We start from the raw sequence: 27,594 nt of genomic DNA, 5'->3' as shown, positions 1-27,594 counted from the left end.
ATTTTTATTTATATATCAATAGCAACAAAGCATACTCAGTGTATTAAGTGATTCTTTCTAGTTGGAAAGATTAAGGGAGGTTTGTTTGCTTTGTGTTTTTCTGCACTTCCACAAGGGACATACATTTTATTTACAAGCAAAAAACCATTTTTTTAAAAAGTAAGACTTAGACTTCTAGCTCCTTTGTGAAACAGGAGACCCTAGGGAAATTTCTGGATAAGTAGGTGGCATATGGTGCCTTAATAATTTGGGAAAGCTGGAACTTGAACAGTCGAGTCAGGGTCTTGTGACAACAAGTGGATTCCTGGCTGTGCCCCAGCCTAACCAGCAGGGACCAGTAGAGCTGGAATGGAGGCTTTCTGAGACCCTGTTTGGTGATGAGATCAGAAACGTCCTCAAGGAGAACAGCCCCTGCCTCCACCCGCCAACCTTAAAAGATCATTTTAAGGTTCACAAGAGCTTTCCTGCTCGGCACTAGCCCCTGTTGGGTGAGGCCACACAGGCATGTGCAGGAAAGAGCTCCCGTGCTCTCTACTGTGACAGCAAAGGACGCACAGATCTCCTAGCTGCACAAATGCTAAATTCTAGTGCTTGGCAAAGGTGATCTACTGGAAATTAGCTTCTGAGTAAGGCAGAGGCAGGATCCCAATGGTAATAAGATTCCTCATTCCTCTAAATCTATCAAACATTGAAAACAACCAACAGATTGTTTTGCTCAATTAAACTTCCCATGTTATCAGCAAGCATGTCTAACCACTGTCTGTTTCAGAGGAGAAAATGAGCCAACAAATATAATCTGTGCAGTGCAGCGACTGTTCTAGAAACTCTAAAAACAACCAAACAAAATTTCCTCAAAGAAAAAAGTGAAACAAATACTTCCACAGTGATGAAGCCCACAGGGCACATTACCTGTTTATACTCAGCAATGATAGCTGTAGTCTTCTTGATTTCATATTCCGCCTTCTCTAGCTGTTTCCTGAAGACTTCTTTTAGCTATAAAGAGTAAGAATGAGAAACATCAAGACTCAATCCAAATCTTTACACATTTCCACCAATATCCATATTCAAGTGTGCCTGATTCCAAGTCAACAACAAGGTGAACAACTGTCGAATAAGGGTCCATTCAGAAGCTATTTTTATTCTCATGAGTCTAAAACAAAAAACATCAAGGCAAACACTGCATGTACTCTTGATGCTCTGTCACAGACTACTGAAAAAACATTTCAGGCCTTCTTTCTCATCTCATATTGACTCTGTTGTTATCTCCATGGAGGTAGAAACAAGAGGCTTTGGGACTGGAGTCAGAAATGGAGGTGTGGACTAAAGAAACACTGACTTTGGAAGTTAAAGTGACATACGATGCAGTACTTGTTACAGTCACAGAAATACTAAATTATGAATGCTGAACCTAAAACCACAGTTATTTCTGTAGCTTGGCAGCTCAAGAAGAAGGTTAGAGCAATGAAAAGGCTTAGATGTCACCAGATAAAAGGGAAAGAATTCAGTTCTCCCAAGATGACCAAACAAACGCCAACCCTGGTTAATCTGCAAGTACACAATCAGAAAACAACTGATGAATTCTGCTTTGCAGCATCCCAAAATATGAATGGAGGATACTTGGTACTTCCAAATTCACAAGTTATTGCAATTGATAGCTGGACTTCTCATTAGAAGATTTGGGAGTTACTTCATATTTGCTTCATTCTAAAATTTTAAGAGCATTTGTAGGTTATATTGATTCAAACTTATTTGTTTTTATTGGTCTCCATTCTTTATCTTCCATAATTCAAGGACATCAACCATGCCCTTTGTCCCTTCTGCCATAAGGTTCCACTGACTCAGGGTCAACTTAGGTAGCTGAGAGGCTTTGAGTAAGTTCACTCAGTTTCTCTAAGTTGTAGTTAACTCATTTGACAAATAAGAATAATCTCTATCTCACAAGTGAAGTGAACTGAAGTCGCTCAGTCGTGTCCGACTCTTTGTGACCCCATGGACTGTAGCCTACCAGGCTCCTCTGTCCATGGAATTTTCCAGGCAATAGTACTGGAGTGGATTGCCATTTCCTTCCCCAGCGGATCTTCCCATCCCAGGGATCGAATCCAGGTCTCCCGCACTGTAGACGGACGCTTTACCGTCTGAGCCACCAGGGAAGAAGGGAACCATAATTAAAATAGGATACACACACACACACACACACACACACACACACACACACACACACACACACACACACAAGGAAAATCATGGATTAAATTCCTTTGTTAATAGCTTTATTCTTTACCTAAAGTACTGAAGTAGGCCCTCAAAAAGCAGGAAATAAAGAAAAGAGTAAAACCCATCAAAATGCCAAGATCAAACAAATAATCAGCCCCTGAATATTTTTGATTACGTTAAAAAAAATTCCTGGTCCACCATAATTGCCAAAACATTTCATTATTTAGGGGAAAAAATGAAAATCATAGAATACTTTTTATAAATTCCGGAAGATGCTAAATAACACATCCCTTCATTAGTAACTTTACTGGAACTTTTGCTGGTTGCTTGGAAGGAGGTCTTTGAAATGCTTTGTGTTCTGTTTTATATTTAGTATTATTGATGTCTCTGAATGAAACTCATTAAAACAATTGAGCTAATCGTGCCTGGCTGGGACAGACAGAGATGGAGACCACTGGTGAAACAGCCTGCTCTTCTTTACGGAAGCCGGAAGCTCTGATTCCAGCTGTCACCCGTCACCTCTGGGGCTCCTTGGCAATGGCGTATCTTCCAGGTGATCACCCTCACCACTCACATGAAAACAGGAGGGAGCTAACTTCAAGGCTGGTTCCCTAAGGGTTTCTTTCTATTTCCTCAGAGAATATGATTTGAGAGTTCTGCCAGGAACAGAAATGTTGGTGCTCCTTCTTCAAAGTCATCAATCCAGAAAATGAAGCGTGACTGATGGAGGCAAACCTCAGCAGAGATCTCTGTAGGCATCTGGCTTAACGATCCCCATAAATGACTGCAGAGAAGCCAGTCGTCTTGGAGAGCAACATGAAATTTACAGATCTGCCACAGCTCTTGGGCCATAATTCCAAGCTCTTAAACTTGGAGAAGACTTAACACTCTTGCTAGACATCTCAGTGAAGGCAAATTCCTGAAAGCTGTTCCAGGGTGGAAATGCTGCCACCTCTCCTAACACCCTTCGGGAGAAATGACTCAGTGCTACTCACATGTACCGCTTCAGCACCAGCCTTGATTTAGAACAAACTTAACTTTACTTCATATTTAACTGATGCTGGGAAAGATTGAAGGCAGGAGGAGAAGGGGACGACAGAGGATGAGATGGCTGGATGGCATCACTGGCTCAATGGACACGATTTTGAGCAAGCTCTGGGAGATGGTGAGGGACAGGGAAGCCTGGCGTGCTATAGTCCATGGGGTCGCAAAGAGTCGGATGCAACTGAGTGACTGAACAACAACAATAACAACAACAACTTTCCTTCTTGTTCATAGTACTAATCAGGTCCAGGAACCAATGCACCCGTGTAAAGCCTGGCTCCCCACCTCTCCGTGCCTGTTACCTGAGCTGTCTCTTCCTCCTGCTTCCTCTTCTCTTCTTCGGTCTCCACCAGCCTCTGCTTGGTCAAGAGAAGCTCTTTATTCAGCACGTCCGCCTTGTCTTCTGCCTGCAAATCAGAGCGCATTAGGCATGAAGAAGGTGAAGAAAGCATGTACATACTTTCTGGGACAGCATCCCCAGAAGCCTTTCTTCCACTCTGGCTCACCCAGGGGTGGGGGGTGGGGGTGGTTGCTTTCAATGAATGCCAACTAGGTACCGCATGCTCAGCACACGTTATCTCTAATCCTCACAGCAAAAATTATTTTCCAGATAATGATAGCAAGGTTTGAAGAGATCATATAACCAGACTGGGACACTCATCTAAGATCAGAGTCACAATCTGAATTCGGACGTGAATGGCATGGAAGGCCATGCTCCTTCTAAGTGTTTCTTCCACATTTTCAGCAGCCACAACAGCACAGACTCTGAGGCTATGGTAGGACGGGATGAAGGGCTGGAGCCTCCCTGGGAAGCTTCTAGCTGGTGATGTGTGGGGCACCGCCAGACAGGAGGAGCAGACAGGCTGATCTCCGAACCACAGTAGGTGAGAAAGTTTTAAAATCAGCTGAGGGAACCTGGCCCACCAGGGTACTCACAACAGCAGTGAGTACAGTAAGGAGAAATGAAAACCAAAAACCCATAACAGGGACAGCCCAGAGGCAAACTGAAGTAAGGGCCAAGAATCCAGGCACACAAGACCGTATTTCTAGAACAGCCAAGAAAGCTCAGAGAGAGTGCTCTGCTCTTAATTTGGATACAGAGCCAAAATTCACTGTGAAAGCACTGTGCGTGTGTACATTTAACTTAGTCAACGTGTGTCTGCCTGCTTTACACATTAGGGCCCTTACCTCACCCTTACCTCAGGCTTCACGCTCACTTCTGCAGCACAAGGTGGCCTGAGCCCCGTCCCACTCGGCCTATCCGAATCGGTTCCCCACCCTCATCTAAACTCGTATTTCCCCTGGTAGCACTTGCCATGATCTAGAGTGACAAACTGTGTGCGTGATGTGTGTGCCTTGCCCACTTGGCCGCAAGCTCTAGGAGGCAGGAGCCCTCTTTCCTGTGCTCATCACTACACCCCCAGCACCAAGCCCAGGACCAGAACAGAGCTCATGCTCCGTAAGTGTTTACTGAGTGAATGGACGTGGTTCTCTGAGTTATCAGAGAAGCAGACTTGGGGGAGGGGACCACAGGATGAGTTCAGCAGAGAAAACTACAGACACTGCAGACGGGCAGCTCTTTGAAGAAGCCATCCCCGGCTGACAGCAGCAAAACGCTGTCTAAGTCATTGTGAAAACTGGCCAGCTGGCCCTCTGTCTGTGTTTCGCCGTATCTCCCACGTGTCCAGATGGTCGGGCCAGCACAGTCTGCTGGGTCCTGGCAGAGAAACTACCTTCCAGCTTCTCGGTTCTGTCTTCCAGTTCCTGATGTCCCCACAGCCCAGTGCTCATAGCTGTTTTCAGATGACTTGGAACTGCCGGGTAGTTAAAGTGAAAAATTCCCTTCTGAAGACTCTGAAATTTGTTCTGATACATTAGATTTCAGGAAGAAAATCTACACAGCAAAAAACACATCCTAAAAGTAGAGGTGGGCCTCAAAAAAAGCAACATGTATATGTAGGTTTTAATAAATTGTAAGATACTAGATGATTGATACTGACTATGGACACTTAAAACTGAAAATTCTAGAGCTGCAAACCAGATGACAAGTTACCCACAAAGAGGGAGATGCTCCCCAAAGTCTCTAATGAAGGGTCTCCCAGTGGCAAATCAAGAGCTTGCATTGATGGATGCTCCTCTAATTGCCCGAGAGTTTGGTTCAACTATCCTTCAGTCGTTCCACTATGGCATAAGCCTTTGAAAATATTTTTAAGTAAAAAAATTCAATTTTCTAGTAAAAAAAAAAAAATGAGGTCCTGATGGCTTCAGTGTTTAAGTGAAAGTGTTAGTGGCTCAGTTGTGCCCATCTCTTTGTAACCCCATGAACTCCAGCCCACCAGGCTCCTCTGCATGGGAATTCTCCAGGCAAGGATACTGGAGTGGGTTGTCATTTCCTTCTTCAGGGAATCTTACCGACCCAGGGATCGAACCCAGGTCTCCTGCACTGCAGGCAGGTTCTTTACCATCTGAGCCACCAAGGAAGCAAAAATCTTATCAAATCTGTCTCCCTAGAATGGCTGCCCACTGGTTAAGGTTCTACCCCAGAATTTCTGAGTGACAGCCTTGCTAATAAAGACGACTGCACTTTAACTTCCTCTTACTGTACTCCCAGCAGGCTCTGTTTTGTAAAGAGAATGGTCCTTTTAATAACAAAAATCATGACACTCTGAAACAAATGTTTTCTAAGTTTGGTTTCTCGAAGGAAGATTCTCTCAAACTGTGAGCCTTCTGTAAACCTCTGAAGAGTCAATGCTATCCTGACATTTAGCACCAAGCTTCTAAAATTCTGCAGCATATTTAAATGCTTACAATTTTGGAAATATCTATAAGAAAAGAAAAAAAAAAATCCACTTTCCTGAGGAAACTTTTAATAAACAAGAAGACTCTAGAGAGTCCCTTGGACTGCAAGGAGATCCAACCAGTCCATTCTGAACGAGAACAGCCCTGGGATTTCTTTGGAAGGAATGATGCTAAAGCTGAAACTTCAGTACTTTGGCCACCTCATGCGAAGAGTTGACTCATTAGAAAAGACTCTGATGCTGGGAGGGATTAGGGGCAGGAGGAGAAGGGGATGACAGAGGATGAGATGGCTGGCTGGCATCACTGACTTGATGGATGTGAGTCTGAGTGAACTTCGGGAGTTGTTGATGGACAGGGAGGCCTGGCATGCTGCAATTCATGGGGTGGCAAAGAGTCAGACACGACTGAGCGACTGAACTTAACTGAACTAGCTCCATATGATGAGAGGGCCTATCATTGACATAAAATGTACACTGCTGCACGTTCTTCACGAGGCCAAGGTCACGTGACCTCACTCTATTTCTATTCTCAGATCTGACATCTGTAGGAGTTGCTCTGGGTCCCACATGGGAAAAGTCCCTTGAAGTTGCATCCAGAGTCTCTCCTTCAAGCTTGACAGTGAAGAAGGGGTGATTCTGCTCATCAAAATACAGCCAGATATGAATTAACGTCCTCCTCCTTCTAAAAATAGTCTTCTGAGTCTCTGTACAGCCAACCTCTATACCCCGCTTCAGTAGAAACCATCTTTAATGTTAAAGGCATCTCCAGTAACAGAATACTAAACAGATAGATATTCAAATTCTATCATTGTGCCCAAATGATAAAACCTTCACCACAGTTTGATAAGACTGAGGGGACATTTGTCATTATCATCTTCAAATCACATACCAACATCTCATAATGCCTTATTGATATGAAACCTTCTGAAAGTGTTAGTTTCTCAGTTGTGTCTGACTATGTGTGTCCCCATGAACTACAGCCTGCCAGGCTCCTCTGTCCATGAGTTTCTCCAGGCAAGAATACTGGAGTGGGTTGCCATGCCCTCCTCCAGGGAATCTTTCCACCCCAGGGACCAAACCCAGATCTCCTGCACTGCAGACAGATTATCTACCATGTAAGCCTTCTAATTGTTATCTAACTTCTATGACAAATAATATGCAGGTCAGGAAGCAACAGAACTGGACATGAAACAGCGGACTGGTTCCAAATCGGGAAAGGAGTACGTCAAGGCTGTATACTGTCACTCTGCTTATTTAACTTATATGCAGAGTACATCATGAGAAATGCTGGGCTGGAAGAAGTACAAGCTGGAGTCATGAGTGCTGGAAGAAATATCAATAACCTCAGGCATACAGATGACACCACCGTTATGGCAGAAAGTGAAGAACAACTAAGGAGCCTCTTGATGAAAATGGAAGAGGAGAGTGAAGAAGTTGTCTTAAAACCCAACATTCCGCAAACTAAGATCATGGCATCCAGTCCCATCACTTCTTGGCAAACAGACAGGGAAACAATGGAAACAATGAGAGACTTTATTTTCTTGGGCTCCAAAATCACTGCAGATGGTGACTGCAGCCATGAAATTAAAAGACGCTTGCTCCTTGGAAGGAAAGTTATGACCAACCTAGACAGCATATTAAAAAGCAGAGACATTACTTTGCCAACAAAGGTCCATCTAGTCAAAGCTATGGTTTTTCCAGTGGTCATGTATGGATGTGAGAGTTGGACCATAAAAAAAGCTGAGCACTGAAGAATTGATGCTTTTGAACTATGGCGTTAGAGAAGACTCTTGAGAGTCCCTTGGGCTGCAAGGAGGTCAAACCAGTCAATCCTAAAGGAAATCAGTCCTGGGTGTTCACTGGAAGGACTGATGTTGAAGCTGAAACTCCAATACTTTGGCCACCTGATGCAAAGAGCTGACTCATTTGAAAAGACCCTGATGCTGGGAAAGACTGAAGGCAGGAGGAGGCGACGACAGAGGATGAGATGTTTAGATGGCATCACCAACTCAATGGACATGAGTTTGAGTCAACTCCAGGAGTTGGTGATGGACAGGGAAGCCTGGTGTGCTGTAGTTCATGGGGTTGCAGAATTGGACACGACCTGAGCGACTGAACTGAATTGATGACATATAAATGGAGACAGACAGGCACTTGATCTGTGATTACAACATGAACCAACTTCTCAGGAGGCTCTGCTCTAACATTAGGGATGGGGCTCTTTCAGAAATGATTTCTCAAAGGACTGACAAAGGCAACTGTTTAGTTGAAAACAGAACAAAAGAATGTGTCACTTGTGACATGCAGCATTTGGTTCAACATGAACTCCCTGTGGTCGAATGGACCTGCATTGGGAAAGCACTGGTTGTGTCTCGTTTTTGTTCCTCGGGGACAGAAAGAACAGGAAGGGCCTGAAAGCAGGTACCAAAACTGAACTGGAGATGTATCTTTTGTTCATTTCTGATCACTGAGAAGGCCTTACTGAAGGGGCCCAGAGGGTAGGGGGCAAGTTGTCAAAAGAGAAGCCTCTGTCAGAGAGAAACATGGAGAGCTGCTGGTGCCCAGGGAGCCTGAAGCCAGCTCTAAAATGACATGGGTAGGAAAGAACGTGTTTTTTTAACTACCCGATTACCTAATAATGTTTGTTTGGTTTACATATTGTCTCAAATACAATTTGCTTTCATGCTTGTTTAATGTTTGCCAATGTTCTGCTATCTGAATTAAGAGATTTGATTTTGATTAAGCTGGGAATGAAAAAGTAATGGGCAAACTGGGTAAAGGCAGGCAAAGCCTCAAGCTAATGCCCTTCCTCGAAGTCTGGAGGGGCTAGGTGCCCAAATCGCAGGGACAGCTTTTGGATATAAACCCCACTCGGGCAGAAACTGCAAGATCAGATTTTAGGAGGAGATAGCAAGTTTTGAATTAGCAATTCAACGACATAGCAATTTCATTCTTTCATCTAGATAATAAGCTTCAAAAGGCAGAGGGGCCAGGTCTTAATTACTGTTTTAAAAAGAGAATGACAGGCATGAGGGAGGGAAATAAAGAGAAGGAATAAATGAAGGAATCTTCTCTTTTGGGACTGATCTAGTAGCTCCATGAGATACTTAGGTACTCAATAATTAATTATTTCAGGAGGATCCTAGCAACTTTTCCAGACTAATCGACAAAATGAATTCTTTGGGGGTGGAGAAATAATTTTTTAAATAATATATTTTTCTGATCATTAACATTATAAGGCATATTATTACTTAACCAAGGGTAAAAATATTAGTCATGCCCAACTCTTTGCAACCCCATGAGCTGTAGCCTGCCAGTCTTCTTTGTCCACGGGAATTGTCCAAACAAGAATATTGGAGTGGGTTGCCGTTTCCTTCTCCAGGGGATGGATCTTCCTGACCCAGGGACTGAACCTGGGTCTCCCGCATTACAGGCAGATTCTTTACTGTCCGAGTGACCAGGGAAGCCTCTAACCAGAGGTACTTAAGTAATTTAAGGTCTTAGAAAAGATAAATAATTGAAAAAAGTATACAGATGAATATAAAAATTAGAGGTAATTTAAGGTCTTAGAAAAGATAAATAACTGAAAAAAGTATAAAGATGAATATAAAAATTAGACTTACTCTTATCACCCAGAGATATCTAAAAGCAAGATTTTTTAGAGTTTTCAAAAATTAATTTGTTCTTTATTTTTATTTTTGGGTGCCTTGCGCCTTCATTGCTGCACTTAGACTTGTTGCAATGAAAAGGGAAAAAAGAAGAATGAGTTTTACTTTTCTTTCCTGAGAACAAAGAAGACGGAGAGAACAGTGAGCAGGCCTAATCACTCCTAGTTTTTAACAGGTCCTATGTAAGGATGTGAGAGTCGGACTGTGAAGAAAGCTGAGCGCTGAAGAATTGATGCTTTTGAACTGTGGTGTTGGAGAAGACTCTTGAGAGTCCCTTGGACTGCAAGGAGATCCAACCAATCCATTCTGAAGGAGATCAGCCCTGGGATTTCTTTGGAAGGAATGATGCTAAAGCTGAAACTTTGGCCACCTCATGCGAAGAGTTGACTCATTGGAAAAGACGCTGATGCTGGGAGGGGTTGGGAGCAGGAGGAGAAGGGGACGACAGAGGATGAGATGGCTGGATGGCATGACTGACTCGATGGCCGTGAGTCTGAGTGAACTCTGGGAGTTGGTGATGGACAGGGAGGCCTGGCGTGCTGCGATTCATGGGGTTGCAAAGAGTCAGATATGACTGAGGGACTGAACTGAACTGAACTGAATGTGTAGCCTATAACTAAGCTTGCTTTTCTGCCCCCAGGCTCTGCATGAGCTGCATTCTGCACCTACTATCCTTTAACTCTGTGCTAATTACATCCTGTATCTGGTGCTCACCTTTACAGCACTCTCTTTTGTGTGTCGTTTTCTCTCTTTTTGCATTATAGAAACTCTATGCTAATTACATCCTGCATCTGATGCTCACCTTTATAGCACTCTCTCTGCAGAGCGCTCCGTGTAGTTTTCTCTCTTTTTGCATTATAGAAAGAAGGCCACAGTACAATACACAAAAGACAATGGAGTCAACTACTAGGCTATGGGACTGCCAGACCCAATTAACAGGCTGAGGCTAGTCTGCAACTGTTTTTGAAACAATGCAAGAGGAAGAATACAAGATCTTTATACTTCTGTTCCTCATCACCGACCCCTGAGGGCAAGCCCTCATCTGTAGAATCCTCCCGATCCCTCACAGGCTTCCCTAGTGGCTCAGATGGTAAAGAATCCACCTGCAATGCGAGAGACCTGGGTTCCACTGCCCTGGGTTCGATCCCTGGGTTGGGAAGGTCCCCTGGAGCAGGGCATGGCAACCCACTCCAGTATTCTTGCCTGGAGAATCCCCAACAACAGAGGAGCCTGGCGGGCTAGTCCATGTGGCCGCAAAGAGTTGGACAAGACTGAGTGACTAAGCACAGCACAGATTCCTCATGGAAGTGGGGCACAATTTTTGAGGCATGTGCCTGCTGTGTCTCCCTTCCGCCAGCTGAGGATTAAATTCACCTTTCTAGTTCCCCCAGATTCTTGTCTCTGTATTTTTTATTAGGTCTCAGTAGTCAAGGAAAGCCAAGATTTTTGGTGGCATCAGGCTTTTCTCTAGCTGTGGTTGACAGGGAGGCCTCTCTTCTCCGCGGTGCTTGGGCTTCTCATTGCGGTAGCTTCTTTTATTGCACAGCGCAGGCTCGTGGGCCCCTGCAGCACAGGTTCAGTGGTTGTGGCACACAGGCTTAGCTGTTCCCCGTCATGTGGGATTTTCCTGGACCAGAGGTCAAGTCTGCGTTCCCTGAATTGGCATGTGGATTCTTATCCACTGCACCACCAGGCAAGTTCCTCTTGTAGCAACATTTTGATGTATTTCTGTTTCCCTGTCAGCCTTTTTCCTGTCACAAGGTAGATTCCAGCCTCCTTTCCTTTCCTCCAGGTTGGCCCTAGGCCAGCATATATCCCTTGCAATTTAGATCTAAACATTATATACAGATAAATTTACTCTTTTAAAAATATTATATCATTATCTTCTCATTGTTTTTAAAAATTATTCAAAAAATATATTTTACAGATGTGCCTTCATCCTTTCTTTCCATTGGACATATACTTTATTTTACTTTTTCATTCTTGTAAGTAACACTGCAGTAAACAACTTTGCTTTTATATATTTGCATGTAAGTCTCTATTTTTATAGGATAGCTTTCCAAGTAATGGTAGATATGCTGGTTGCCTCATTTATAAAATGGAAGATCACCTGCTTAAAGGACTCATTAGGAAAATTAAATGAGATGATGCTTATAAATTGCTAAATAAAGTGCTTGGTGCATAGTAGGAACTCAGTAAATATTTAACTTCATTATTTTTTCACTTTTTAAAGGCTCAACATATAGCAAATACCTTTAACTCAAAACTTTCAATTTACAACTCTAACTCGTTTCATTGCATCCCTATGAAGTCTAACTACTTAAAACTTTTTTCCCTTTTAGATTTATTGAGATAGAGCTGACATACAGTGCTGTGTAAGTTTAAGGTGTATGAAAAAATGACCTGAATTATATACATCGTGGAATGATTACCACAACAGATTTAGTGAAAAACTTTTTCATTCAGCTAGCCATCTTAAGAAAACGATTAATGGATAAAATATTCAAAATGGCAGAATCAAGTGTCGGTCAAGGTCATTTGGAAAGTTAATATGGAGCCAAAAATTTCATTATAGTACTGAGTCACCACGGTGGTCTTACTTATGATAGAAGTAAAACAGTCAAGGTCATGCTGGGTCAATGGCCCTGTTGAATGGGACCCTTCTGCCTTCTTTGGTTCTTACTCTTAGTCACACATTTTTCATTTCACCTCTGACAGCTTGCAAATGGGCTGGCTGATGCAGTTTGTGGTCCAAAAGGCAATCCCCACCCCTAATAGGGCTGCTGTTTCTACCTTCTACATCCTGTCCCAAGCAGCACAGTTTCTGTTTTATTTTGAAACTCCAGTTAGTGCTGACTCCTTCAGCTTCCTCCTCTCCACTTTCAGCACTTTCCTTAAAGTGGTTTTTATCTCCCATCTTACTATGGCCAATCCTAAAGGAAACCCTGAATATTCATTGGAAGGACTGATGCTAAAGCTGAAGCTCCAATAATTTGGCCACTTGATTCAAAGAGCTGACTCACTGGAAAAGACTCTAAGGCTGGCAAAGATTGAAGGCAGGAAGAGAAGGGGGCAGCAGGAAATGACATGGTTAGATAAAATCACTGACCCAATAGACATGTGTTTGAGCAAACTCCAGGAGACAGTGAAGGACAGGGAGGCCTGGTGTGCTGCAGCCCATGGGGTCACAAAGAGTTGGACACAACTTAGCAACAACAACTTACTGTGGTTAAAACTTCTGAGCTGTAAAATTAGCTGTTTATATGGGAAAATGAGTTGTGGCAGGGACCACTTTTAAACATTAAAAAAAAAACCTTCCATTTTAAATATCCAATCATACTTATATTATTAATGGATTTGTATTTTAAATATTGCCAATGCATAGATAGAGTACAGGTAAAGCCTCTTTTTTTTTTTTTTTAAACAGATTCAGCCATTCTAAGTTTCAACTTTTTTGACCCCATTGGTAATACTCACATTTTAAAAGTTAGAAAATAGTATGATGATTTTAAAACTGTGCAAGATTCCTTCTATATTGCCAATTATTTCCAAAGACACTAGCAATGGAAAAACAAGAAGTCCTAAAGCTATGAGTACTGTTGGAAAGGACGAGGAAGTTAAAGAATTTAAGGGTTTCTTAGCAACAGCTAATATTTATTGAACACATACTACTATAGTGCTTTACTTCATTTATTTCTCACATCTTCCCTATGAAGGAAACACTTTTTAAAACCTACAGGCAGGTTAAGGATGGCCCTGGGTCATGTGATTAGTGAGTGGTGATGCCAGGACTGACACCCAGGCAGTCCTGGCTCTCTGCGCCTAGGATGCCTGTCACTCCACCAATACACATATCTCAATGTACATGCCTCATATAAAATCCTCATGTCTACTGTAGATGAGAAATCTTGGAGCAAAAAGTATAGTAACTATAAATGTTAGAGTGGCATTAATATACTCCTGGTGACTGATATTCTCAGGTAATGATGCTGTAAGTCCTTGGTTTAGGAAAAGAAGAGATTAAGAGGGCATCCCTGCTGGCTCGGTGATGAAGAATCCACCTGCCAATGCAAAAGACGTGGGTTCAATCCCTGGGTCGGGAAGATCCCCCAGAGAAGGAAACGGCAACTCAGTCTGGTATTCTTGCCTGGGGAATGCTATCCATGGACCAAAGAGCCTGGCAGGCTACAGTCCCTGGCGTTGTGCAAGAGTCAGACACTACTCAGTGACTAAAACAACAAGAGATTAGGAGAGACACCAGAGAAGCTTGGAGCTATTTTTTTTTTAAGTATCTTACACATGCTGCTTGAAAATGACCAAAACCCTAAAGGCTTGTGTTTTTCATCATCTCCAAGGAGTGTAACAGTCCCCTCCCACCTGCCACTCTCTCGCATGCCACCTACCCATTCTCCCATCAAGCAGCTGACTCAGCATCAAGCACAGAGCAAGCCCTGGTGGGACTGCTCTGAGAGCAACTTGGTCCTTGCCCGGGAGGAGATCACCACAGTCCTATTTCTACCTAGTGAAACCAGGCTTACTTGATCCAAGTCATTCCGCAGAGCAATCTTGCTGGTTACTAGTTCATGAGCAAGGTCATCATTCTCTTGTTCCAACCTCATGCTGGCCTCCTGTAGTCTCCGGTTCTCCCTCTGCAGGAAAAGAGCAACAGCCAGAGGTGGGCATTAGTGTCTGGACATACTATCAGACACCAATGGAGCTGGCGAGGAAAGACAAGCGACAAAAACAACAAAGTGAACTTTTGAAAGTGTCAGAAGGAGAAGGCGCGAGTGGCACAGGAAGGCAGGACTGCTGTCTGGGAAACAACGGTGGGTTAAGCGAGCGGTGCAGCTGCAGAACTCTACCCAGTGAAACTTACAACCCCTTCAGCCCACCGGGCCTCATCATAAAAACCATGCCACGAAAAGCAAACTTTCCAAAGCCACCCCCAATCCTGTGAGATTTTCAGAGACCCAGAACACAGACACAGGCAAGTCTTTGCTGGAAACATGCATGATAATCCCACCCTGGACCACAAAGGAAACTGCAAGACAGTAGGGATGAAATTGGGTAAACCACTAGGCATTTCTCTGAAATGTTTTTCCCATTTCAGTGTTTAAATTAATTGAGTATATTTAAGTTACACAGTTTGGTCTGTTTTGCTATCAACTGATATTTTCATTCTTTTTGGATATGAATGCATTTACTTTTCTGAAGGCCAATTTCTTTGTTGGTATGAGCAACAGTCCTTACGATAATGTCTCAAAGTTAGTTTTGCTTTAAAAAAAAAACCAAAAAACTTCAAATTAAAAGATTCTGGGTAAAATAAATGGCTGAGTTGGGTTTTTTTCCCCCTTGAACTCCCAGAAAAAAAATGTGAAACAGCTATATGATGAAAGAAGCAAGTCACTCATTCTTATGAAGCATGGACTCCCCTTAACCAGTCATTATATACTGTGTACATTCACTCTATTTTTCCAAGAGCAATTTAGTGTCCTCCATTTCAAAGTATCAAAAGTGCTGTCTTTGCTATTGTTAGCAGTTACAGATAATTCAAAAGAGAGCTGACAGGAAAGACATCAATGTGATGAGACCTTCCTGTTTTTCAGATTTACACTCCTAACAGCATTTTCTGCAAGCGTGGCAAAAAGTCAAGACAAAGCAGTGTTGCACAACCAGAAGATGAAGCTACGCCCTGGAAGGCAGTGTATCAGCCTGGAATGGGGAACAGAGGGGTAGAGGAGATGGAGGGGCAGGGAGTGAATTTTATCTTCTATAGAACAACCTGGACTTGAAAATAAAAAAACCTAATTTTTTTCTTTTTGTCTTTTAGAAATGGGCTAAGAAACAGACGGTAAGAGCAAAGCCTGAGACTCTTCATGGAGGCAGAAGATCCAAAAACTGGGCCAGCAGAGAAGCCAAAGAACAAACTTGCACTTTGACTGCACTCAGTCAACAGGGCCCATTTCTGTCTCTTCCTTTGGAAAACAGACTGGGATAGCTGGGAACAGTCAAAACATTTTTTAAAAGGAGGGCTACTGAAAAAGAAAAAAACAATCCCAATACAGTGTTAACACATAAGTAAAAAATATCTAATGACAGGAGAAATGTGTATGCTGTCTTTGTAGGTATTAATGCGTTGTTTAGTCGCTAAGTGGTGTCTGAGTCTTTTGTGACCCCATGGACTGTAGCCTGCCAGGCTCCTCTGTCCATGGGATTTGCCAGGCAAGAATACTGGAGCGGGTTGCCATTTCCCTCTCCAGGGGATCCTCCCAACCAGGGATCGAACCCGCTTCTCCTGCACCGGCAGGGGGACTCTTTACCACTGAGCCACTGGGGTAGCCTGTATGCTATCTTATGGGGAAAAAATCAGACAAGTAACTAGAAAATCCCATTTTTATAACAACTCAAATATTAACTCAAATATATTAACTGTGGATAGTGAATTATTTTTATTGTTGTCTTTTTTTGTTAATGTTTCCAAAATTGTCTACAATAAATTTATAATACATGTGTTTAAAAAGTTGTTAAAAAATAAAAAGTAATTCAGAATATCAATTTCATTGGAGAGGATAAAATGCCAAAACAAGAATTTTTTTAAAGTTTACTCTTAATAGAAGCATGTGGAACTATAACGGGTGCTTCTCTGTGACCAAGGTACAATGGAACCCCTCAGAACTGGCACCTTTCCAGGAGCCCTTCCCCAAGATACATTCCTGAAAAGATCGTACACATATCTGCAAGGGAATATTATACCCCTCAAATATTGTATGTGTCTATACTTGAATCTTTCAATCTGTGCTGAAGTCATCCAAATTCTAACAGGGGATAGAGATTAGTCTTTCATTCTGATCAATCAAACTATGACCCCTTTTTGTGGGAACAACTTACATACTGGGTGGAAACTCAGATTGAAAAAATATGGTTCAGAAACTTTTGCAATAAACTCCCTCCTTGTCAGGAAGAAGCAGCAATATCCAGCACAATTTCATCATAACATATTTCACAAGGCAGAATGCTTCAGGCCAGGAAGAGATTTTTCTCATTTCTTGATAAATCCCTTCAACAGAGACCATGGTAAGATCACTTGAATACCTATTCCCAAGCGTCCTATTTCTCCTGAAGTTGAACTTGGAGGTCTCCAAGGCACAAAGAGCTCCCTCAACTATTTATTTACATTGCATTAATTTGGCACAAGTGGAAATGTTGCAGCTACCAGTTTTTCACATTACAGTGTCAAAGGCTTAGAACCAAGTTAAAACAACCTCCAGGTAAGGGGTTTCCCTCATAGCTCAGTTGGTAAAGAATCTGCCTGCAATGCAGGAGACCCCGGTTCCATTCCTGGGGTGGGAAGATCCACTGGAGGAGGGATAGGTTACCCATTCCAGTATTCTGGGTTTCCCTTGTGACTTAGCTGGTAAAGAATCTACCTGCAATGTGGGAGACCTGGGTTCAATCCCTGGGTTGGGAAGATCCCTTGAAGAAGGGAAAGGCTACCCACTCCAGTATTTTGTTCTGGAGAATTCTATGGACTATAGTCCAGGGGGTCACAAAGAGTCAGATATGACTGATCAACGTTCACTTCACTTGAAACGCATACAATACAATACTAGTGGACACACACTTTGTTCAAAGAACTTTAAAAACACACCAGGTAGCTACCTCACTATTGATTAGAGATAAATGTCTGATGGGTCATGTCATATAAGAAAGAGGTATGAGCGCAGCTGAAACTTGACTGGTCACTTCCTATTACCATGGCTGTCACCACTCGAACCTTTGACACACTGCTCAGGGGGTGGGGTGGTAAGGGGAAGATCTGGGAGAAATTATGGGTGTCTGAAGGTCTATTAGGCTTCCCAGGTGGCTCAGTGGTTAAGAATCTGCCTGCCAAAGCGGGAGATGTGTGCTTGATCCCTGAGTCAGGAAGACCCCCTGGAGGAGGAAATGGTAACCCACTCCAGTAATGCTGCCTGGATAATCCCATGGACAGAGGAACGTGGTGGGCTACAGTTGGCTCCTGGGGTTGCAAAGATTTGGACACGACTGAGCACGCACGCACAAGGGTCCCTAAAAAGCCAAATAGCCTAGGGGGCAAGCCTACTGGCTTTTGCTCTAGCAAGAAGCTTCAGTTCAGTGTCTGCAAAGCAAGCAGCACGGTGGGGAGTGTGGACCCCTGCTCTGCACTCACAGACACGTGGGGAAGCAAGCTCTGGGGCCAAAAATGCAGTATCGTCCTCCAAAGTATGAACCTGGGGGTGGCCAGATGGAGATCTTCCATGGAGAACCTGCCCACACTTACCACGGGTTAAAGAAAGACGACATGACTTGGCCATCTCTTCCAGCCTTTCCGAGGAGTCAGAACTGTTTTTAGAACTGACTGATTCAAGAAACAGTTTGCCTTTATACTAAAGAAGGTAGGTTAGCTTTGGGAAAGGTAGTAATCTTGCCTGGTTCATTCTGAAATGTTGGCAAGGGCGTCCACCAGAACTGGACTGGAAGTGGCCCCCTAACCTCAGCCAGGGCAGAAATGCTCACACGCCACACGTCTGCCCGAGCAGATGTGCTGACCGCTCAGAGCCCATAGACAACACAGGCAAATTGCTTCCCTTGCCTTTTGGAAAAGACTACAGGAGACGATGCTTACATAACCCTACAAATTCACATCACACTCTTGGAAACCTCCTCCATGTCACACAATTAACAACATTTGCACAAAAAGCAGAGAGCAACTTTTCTCCTTAGTTTCGTCTCCTCTTGCATAGGAGACGTGTAGCCAGGAAAGTTGGATTAGTATCTTGGGGGAGGAGGATACTGCATTTTTCGGAGAGACAAATGCTGATGTTACAGACACACACAGACAAAAAAACTTACCTCCTCAAAAGTCACAGACCAACTATCGTTTTCAATCATAGGTACAAAGACAATTGAAAAAAAAAAAAAAGAATATCCAATGAAATTGCACACCTACTAATACAATTAGGAAATGGTGATAACAAAAAAGACACTTGGTAATGCTATTTTGCTCTGCTGTTTTTCCTTAGAGTGTCATTTACTCTATGCTCTCTCCAGGACAGCTAACGTTTGATGGAAGAAATTATACTTGAGGCAGCCAATGGGAGCGAAGAGTGATACACTAAACTCCTCCTTCTCCACACTGCTATTTGCAGTCTGAGTGACTGATGCAAACGCTGTCTGTGGAACTATTTGCAACTAGGGTGTGAGTTGTTTACACTGTGTTGTTAAGAACTGGGTGGAAGGAACTTCCTTCAATGATAAAGCCAGAAACCTTGCAAAATATTTCATCTTCAGGCATGACAAAGCCAGCAACCTTGCAAAATATTTCATCTTCAGGCAACAGAATTATATTGTTGGGCAGGGAAATGCAAAAGAAAAACAGAGGCCCCAGGTCTCCCTGGTGTCTGGGGATTGGAGTTTGGGTGAAGCAGTATAAGGAATGGTGAAAGTGATTTTTTCTAAGATGAGAAACCAGAGAAATGTGAGCCAGCAATCAGAAGAAAATAAACTCAGCCTTAAAGGAAAAAATTAGGGGGAAGCAGGCGGCTTTATAAACTCTAGCTCAGTATTTTGGGTGTGCTCTCTGCTGCTATAATGAGTTCTTGGCACATGCTTTTAAAGACATTCCAGGGTCCGGAGAAAATGTTTCCCTAAAAGACCCAGGGCAATTTTATTAGCAACAACACACTCAGCTCTCACCTTTCTTCTTCTGGGTGCCTCTTTCAAAAACCTTGATAGTCATCAAATTCAAATTTCATCAAACAGTTTTTTGACATTCAAAGACAAATGCCTACAGACAAAAATGTTTAAATGTCTACATTGTAGATGAAATTTGAGAAAGCAAATCTGGATATCTGAAATCATTTCATGCTCTTCCTTCACCCAACACAGCCAGTTTTATCTTTCTGGTGGAAATTTAAACAATTTAAAATGTCAAACTAAAGAGAAAATCTTGTCAGTAGTAACTAACTGGCAGTTGGCAAACCAGACTGAATTTCTTTTAGCATTTAAGAACCATCTTAGATTATACTCTAGCACAGGGGTCAGCAAACTTTTAATGTAAATGCCCAAACAGTAAATATTTTAGGCTTTGTAGGCCATATGGTCTTTGTTGTGGCTACTCAACTCTGCCATTGTTGTGTAAAAACAGTGATAGATAATAAGCATGCGGCTGTGTTCCAATTAAACTTTATTTACAAAAACAGGCAGTGGGCCATATTTGGCCCACAGGCCATATGGTTTATAAATCTCTCTACTACTCTAGCGTATAAATCAAATTTCTAAAAAGCAAATGGGTTACAGATGATGTAGAAACAGGAGTGTGATGTAATCTTCCAGTCACCCTCCTTTAACAGGAAACAAGATGTGCTAAAAATTGAAGAAAAATTTTGGAGCATTAATTCTAAAGACTATTGATAAACATACTGAGAGATTCTTAATATGCATAACCTTTATATCTCCCCTGAGTGTTAAGTATAACTCAATCAGCAGACAAGCATCATCAGAAGCCACCTGCTCCTTCTTAGCTAAGTGGCTCCAGAAGCACCAAGAGAGCTTAGGCTTGCCTTCTCCACCATCCTACAGCAGTGTGCATGAGTTAGCCAAGAGCAACGAGGAAAAGAGTGGCAGCATCCGAGGTTTAGAATTAAGTTGTCACAGACAGAAACCCTTCTCTTGACTATCACTGTTCATTAAAAGCATGTGATTTCATAACAAATATTTCCAAAAGCCTGTAACATCTCTGTGATGTGAAAAATAATAAAATATGTTTATTTTCACTGGATGAAAAACATTTTTCAAAGATGGAATCACTTCTCTTGACTTCTATGAGTAAGGAAGGGTCCAATACGAAAACAAAACAAAATGGGGCGGGGGTGAGGATCATTTTTTTCCAGATATGATTAGTATTATCTAAACTTTAGCATAATTTTAAAACAAAATATGATCACTGTTGTAAATTATTTCCTTAGATATGCAAGGATAGCACATAATACAAATACAAATTAAGCTTTATTTAGAAAACCTTGTTTGTACTATTTATAATTAAACAATTTAATTTTAAATTACATGCAGGGACAACTGCTCTACAAAAATTAGTATGGGCAAGTAAAACCTTCTGTGAAATTTCAGGAATCATTTTCTTTCTGTTTGAATTACATTTTAGTTTTTTAAGAAAAGTACTATGTCTAACCTCAAGAAAGAAGTTAAACATTCTAAATTTAATTATACTGAAAATAGATAAGATCCTTCAATTAGAAACTACGTATTTATAATACTGTCTCCCAAACCCAAGAGAGTTTTAAACATTCCTGATTCTTTCTAGGATTTGCCCAACTAGAATAGGTAATAATATAACCTTCATTACACTTTGGGAAATTCACTCAATTAATTAGCTGTGCTTTTTGAAGGCTTAACTCACATTTGTACAAGTAGTTCTTTCTTTAATTAAACAAGAAAAGCATATCATCTTCTAAAGACAGATGAAGGCTGTAGTTCTCTAAAATTGCCATTAATGATTACATCATTAGAAAACTAACTTCTCCCAAATGAAAACAGTTCATCATCTTAAAATAAAAAATATTTTAACTTCTGAAATTGATAACCACCTATTAGGTGCTTGGCTACTAATTTTTAAAATGACTAAAACAGCTATACATATCCATGAATGTTTGTTTTTTGGGGATTTATACAAAGATGAAAAGTATACGTGATGTATTTCTACAGACAACTCTTTATCTTCTATTTCACTTAATCCAAAATTTATAAATATGTAAACCAAAACATCAGAGCAAATGAAAATCACTACACAAATCTGGCCAGGTCAAACTTAAGAAGGATAATAAAAGAGGCTTATAATAAATACTGTGCACTCTTCTTCCAATAAAGTTTCCTTTCTGTATCTTGGAATCTAGTCATGAAGATAAAACAGAAAGAGTACACCAGAGGCTGTAAGCACTCATTATAGAACTCACTGAGTTTCAAATACAAACTAATTCCCAGACCAGGTAGCACAGGCACTGTGCATATGTATGCGATGCCTATTTACAGGTTTTGTCTATGTGCATACGTATACGTATATGTATATAAACATACACACATATAAAGATGAATCCATCATCCACTTTTGTTGGCTGGCCTTTCCCTTATAAATATGAGTACATATAGGATCTATAGTCATCGATTAATTCTGACAGGAGGCCTCCCTCCTTTAAGTATGGTTTCTGCACAGGTACCTCTGGTATGATTGAGGCTTATGAAAAAAACATGGCAGGCAGATGTTAATTCTCTTGGGACACTTAGCTTGGCGGGTTTTTTTGTGTGTGGGGGGGATATAATTCACATATCAAAAATTCACCTTTCTAAAATATACAATTCAGTGGTTTTTCTACATTCTCAAAGTTGTACAACTGTCACCATTATCAAATTCCAGAACATTTGCGTTGTGCTTAGGGTTCCAAAATAAAAATTGATACCGACGCCATTTCATCAAGTGTTAGGTACAGGTAAGTATGCTGACATAACCTCAAGAGTAGATATTTTCATATGTCATAAAAATAGACACAAAACACATGTTTAGATAGACACAGCAAGAATGTGAGTGCTGAGAGTTATCTCTACATTGTTGGATCTTTAAATCCATGTCTGGTTTCCCTGAAACAGCTCTTTTAGTACCCCACCATGCCCAGGTGAAACATCATCAAGCTGAAAAAAAATCTCTTGGAATATCATAAGGTATGACATTTCTGGGTCTTTTTTTTAAATTGACACAACCTTCTTAATTCTCTTGAATTAAACTAGGGGGCAAACAAGGCATTTTAAACACTACAGATCCTAACTGTTGAAGAGGGATTGTCAGTGAACTGTGTAAGTTCTGACTCAATGCCTTCAAAGATCTTCCCCAAGTTATTCTTGAGAATTTTCATATCTAGGTTCCCAGTCCCTGGACATGAACAGTGAATTATAAAGTGCTTATGCCCAGGGCACAGATCTTACTCTTGACAGGATTAAATTTATAAGATGCTAAAATGTATTTTCTAAGGTACTTTCCTAAGTTAATGAATACAACTGTAATTAGCTTCTTAAACTAGACATTGACTATCTGAAAGAACAAATGTCCTGATGGGTGAACACCCTGTGCTCAATTGTCACCTTGAAAATGTAATTATAATGTGAGGACCATAACTTTACCAAATTTATCTCCAGTACAAATTTTTAGACATTATTAAAAGGGTATAGGAATATTAGCTGAATGATGCATTAGCAAGCTACTACAATAATACAAAAATAGCTATAGAGGATATCTTATATACATAAATAGAGCATTTAAGCTGAAAAGTAGTACCTGTGTTCAAAACAAAGGCCCAAAAAAAGTTTAATTCTACTTTGACTCCTCAGTTAAAATTGTACACATCAATAGTATATATGTGATAGTCACTTTTTAAAAAAATAATAATACGCATTATACTATTCATTTATACGTACCTGCTTTGACACAAAAAGGATATAAGAAACAATAACAAGTTCAGTTCCAGACTGAATTTGAATACACAACTTTAGTCTTTCATTTCCCTGTCTTCTACTTAAAGCGCCCTTCCCAGGCGTCACTCAGAATGGTGCAAGCAGTGGGAGAGTTCCATTTCGGATTCTTAAAAATATTTTATAATGACTACTTCAAAGCTTTCCACAGCAGCATTCTACATAAGCTACATTCAAATTGGTTTTATTGAGGGGTGGAAACTAGCTCCAACTAGGAGTACTTCATATGGTAACAGTTATCTGCATAGCAGTGGGATTCTACTGTCAGCTAGTTTTATAAACAAAGGGAGAAACATACAGACGTTCGATTATTAGGTAACAATACTTGGGAGAATTAGGAGAAAGGTAAGTGAGGGACTGGTGGGGCAGACACAAATTAAGGGGATATTATTCTAGTAATAATTGGGTAATTAGAGGCGGCAGGCCTAATAAGGCTAATAACAACCATTTCCTGAACACCAACTATGTGCTGGGTACTTTGCATACAACATACCTCATCTTGGCAACAATCCTGCAAGGAAACGTGTATACTACACATTTTACAGATGGGGAAGAGGTCCAGTAATCAGTCTAAGGTGCTGAACAGTGGCATGGGGGTTAACATCCCCAACTTGGACTCCAAATCTTCTCTCCTTTTTCAGAAAGTCAGGGTTTGGACTCAGATCTGACTACAGAATCCATACACGCCTTTCACCACTCCCCTGGGTCAACGTTCCATGCTATTCAATTCAGCAACAGAAACAAGGCGGACTGCTTGACTGCAGTGGCCTGTGCCCAGCTCTCTGCCTACATAAAAGCAACTCTAGCTACAGAAGTGGAAGTCATCTCTCAGTGAGTGGCTTCATTAATGATGTCATCACGGTACTTTTTTGGGCAAGTTGTTTCAGCACAGCTGGGACTCAGTGTATCAATACAGTATTCTCTTATCTTAATGTGCTGATGTGGAGAGGGAATCATCATATGTCTGTAGGAATCTGAAGAATCAAAACATGCTGAAGAGAGACACTAATATTTCAGTCAGAACAAAGTAAGGTGGGGGTCAGTATTTCCCCAACACTGCTTTTATGGAAACGGTTGCTAATTACCATTGAGGACATCTTTATAACCAGCCCAATTTTTTTTTAAATACTGCAACTAACTGGGATATTGAACTGAATCATTTTGATTTTGGAACTGCACTGTGTAATGAAATGTCACTGTTTTTTATAAATCTGTTCGTGGAAATAAATGTTGCGACAAACACCATGACTGTGCTCAATATACCTTTGTGGTTTTTATTCTTTACTTTTGAATGAGTTGGTATCTTTAACATTGGCTACAGACAGGGGTGAGTCTGAAACATTCTCGGGCCAGTCTTGGAACAGTTCGCCTTCTAACAGTCTTTGTGGATGTACCGTGCACAGCTAAAACCGTACTTTGCCATTTTTCTTTTTTTCTCATTTTTGAAAGTAGTTGATAGCCACTTTCTCTCTTTTCTTTTTCCCTTTCTTTCAGCTTCTTATGAAGACTCCCAGTATAAATGCAACAGGTGAAGTTACCTACAAATATACAAACTGAAAGAAAAGAAATATTATGTTTGGCTACTCAGGAGTCTCCTGAGATGAAAACATACCTGGACATTGAGCAAAGTCACAGTTAACATCAATCAAGAAGGAATAGAGGGAACGAATGTCCCCCAGTTGCAGCTTTAGGGGAAAGAAGATATTGGCTCAAACAGGTGACCTGTGTCTCCCATACCTTGTATCTATCCATTGGGTCTTCCTGCTGCAGCTGACTCTCTCGCATTGTCTGATATTCCTTCTCATATTTCTTTAGCTTCTTGGTCGGTACCTGCAGGGTTGAGAGGAAAACCATGTTAGAAAAAAATCATTTAGGAAACCATTTTCTGATGTGTTTCCCAACGGAGTCTCTGGCTTGCTAAAGGAGGACACCTGACTCAATGCAGGGTGGAAACCTAGACTCCCTGGTGGTGCAGATGGTCAAGAATCTGCCGGCAACGTGGGAGACCTGGGTTCGATCCCTGGGTTGGGAAGATCCCTTGGAGAAGGGAATGGCTACCCACTTCAGTGTTCCTGCCTGGAGGATTCCATGGACAGAGGAGCCTGGTAGGCTACAGTCCAAAGAGTTGGACATGACTGAGTGACTAACACTTTGACTTTTAAAGTTTTTCTGTAAAGGTCCAGATAGCGCATATTTTAGGCTATATGGGCCATACAGTCCAGGGTACAACTGTTGTTACTATACAAAAACTGCAGATAGGTGATATACAAACAAATGAGTGTGGTCATGTTCCAACAAAACTTTATTTACCAAAATAAGTTGTAGTTGGTCCATGTCTGTTCTACAGCATTGCTGACATAGCATTCCTTTCTCTTGTTAACATATTTAACAGTGCTATTACTTCTGTTAACTGCTTTTCTTAAAGTAAAATTCATTCTTCTGCCATGTTAAAAATCATAATTATTATTTTATAAAAAGACTGAGCTACAAAGAAGAATTTTTAATGGAACCTATATACTGGAGAGAAAGCAGATTCTAGAATTGGTAGGCAAACTATTTCTACTTCATAACGGTTGTCAAGAGAATTAAATGACATTAAGTATCTAAAGTAATGCCTGGTTCATGGGATTTTTAAAAACAGTGTTTCTAGAAAATATTATAAAAATTAATCCATTAGAATCTGTCATATATTTTATATAACAGACTAAGTCTACTTTTAGGTTATTCTTGAACAATCAAAATTTACAGAATTCCTTTAAACATCAAAATCTCCCCTTAATGTTTAGGTCCTAACATGAAGCTAAAGTTTTAAAAAGAAAACAAGTGTGTTACTTGGCTAAATTCTTGGGGACTCAGTGAAGGCAAAGACCATGTGTTGATGCTCCTCAGCCTCCATCATGACATCTACCAAAGTAATTGGCCCCTAGGAGGCCCTCAACAGATTGCTTTTTGTCAAGTTCAAAACCTGGCATTTAGAAAACATGTAAGTATGTATGTGAGAGGGTGAAAGAGAGGATGGAAAGCAGCAGAAGGAAAATAAAATAAACTTATAGTTTCCTGGGATAAGGGTTGTTTCAATTCTCTCATATTTGGCCAGAGAATTTGTCAAATAAAAAGCAAAGACACTAGGTTATTCTAATTACTTTGTTCTTCCCATCCAGGCACACTGTGAGTACTGGAATTATCTGCTTTTCATCACAACTGGGAAGTTTCACACACTCCAAGCCCATCAGGTAGTATAAATCATTCAACAATCACATGACGACAATATTCATTTGGCTAACGGGGACTGCCTACCCAGGAAGACAAGAAGAAAGGACGCTTTCCAGCATGTTAACTGAATTGCAAAACCATTACTGAATACTGGCATAAGAAACTCTAATCTTTACTACTCCATCTCCAGAGACCTTCAACAATACACTGTGACCAACGCGAGTGCAAGGCAGAAAAATGCCACCTGCCAACAGTATGGCCTTAAGATCAATGAGAAACAATGAGGAAAATATAAATGATCATGTAATAACAAAACAGCAACAACATTATTCTTCTTGACTTTGAGAGGGACAATTTTATCCAGTTTTCTTTCCTCTGTACTTATCATATACTCTGAAAACCAAAAACAGATTCTCAACATGAAATGGCAAATCAATGGAACTGCAGTCTCCTGAAGCTGGGGAGAAAAATGAAGTCCCAGTGTTTTAGGCCATGAAAGGGGTTTCCCTGGTGTCCCTAGGAGGAAGGGTCAAGGGGAGACATGAAAGGATTTGTGAGGAGGAGGGAGTCTACTCCAGCAGCCACTTACCCACAAGATGAGAAGGAAGTATTATACAATATGTAAATATTTTTGTGTAGCTGAATACCGGTACCACTGGGTACCAGGTTGAACACCAGTCTTGCACGCATGCTAAGTTGCTTGAGTCATGTCTGACTTGTATCCTATGGACGCAGCCTGCCAGGTCCCTCTGTTCACGGGGATTCTCCAGGCAAAAATACTGGAGTGGGTTGGCTGCCATGCCCTCCTCCAAGGGATCTTCCCAACCCAAGGATCCAACCCAAGTCTCTTTTGTCTCCTGCATTGGCAGGAGGGTTCTTTACCACTAGTGCCACTTGGGAAGCCCAGGAACATCAGTCATAGGAGGAAGCATTTTCTACATGGTTCTGAAATGGATTCATTCACCAGTAAGTCAATTATATATTATAAGCTTGTCTCTAGAGAATTTCTTCTAAAACTGTTTTTTTTTTTCAATTGAAACTATTTATGACTGAGGGGTTTTTGTTAACATGTAAAAAAGTGTCCTTTTAAAAGTCAGTCTTCTTAC

At 41.3% G+C, this 27,594-nt stretch overlaps 1 protein-coding gene across 1 annotated transcript in view; it reads right to left on the bottom strand.

Moving 5' to 3' along the window:
- RABGAP1L (RAB GTPase activating protein 1 like) overlaps positions 1 to 27,594 on the bottom strand; it is a 718,011-nt gene that overhangs the window by 6,540 nt on the left and 683,877 nt on the right. The window contains exons 20-23 of the mRNA XM_052653672.1: positions 25,013 to 25,105; positions 14,263 to 14,373; positions 3,561 to 3,665; positions 910 to 993 (exon numbers count right to left, since the gene is read on the bottom strand). Coding sequence (XP_052509632.1) covers positions 910 to 993; positions 3,561 to 3,665; positions 14,263 to 14,373; positions 25,013 to 25,105 — 393 coding nt within the window. The remainder of the gene's footprint in view (positions 1 to 909; positions 994 to 3,560; positions 3,666 to 14,262; positions 14,374 to 25,012; positions 25,106 to 27,594) is intronic.

This window comes from Budorcas taxicolor, chromosome 16 (assembly GCF_023091745.1).
Source record: "Budorcas taxicolor isolate Tak-1 chromosome 16, Takin1.1, whole genome shotgun sequence".
In the NCBI taxonomy this organism is placed as follows: domain Eukaryota; kingdom Metazoa; phylum Chordata; class Mammalia; order Artiodactyla; family Bovidae; genus Budorcas; species Budorcas taxicolor.
This window is presented reverse-complemented; position numbering and strand designations above follow the sequence as displayed.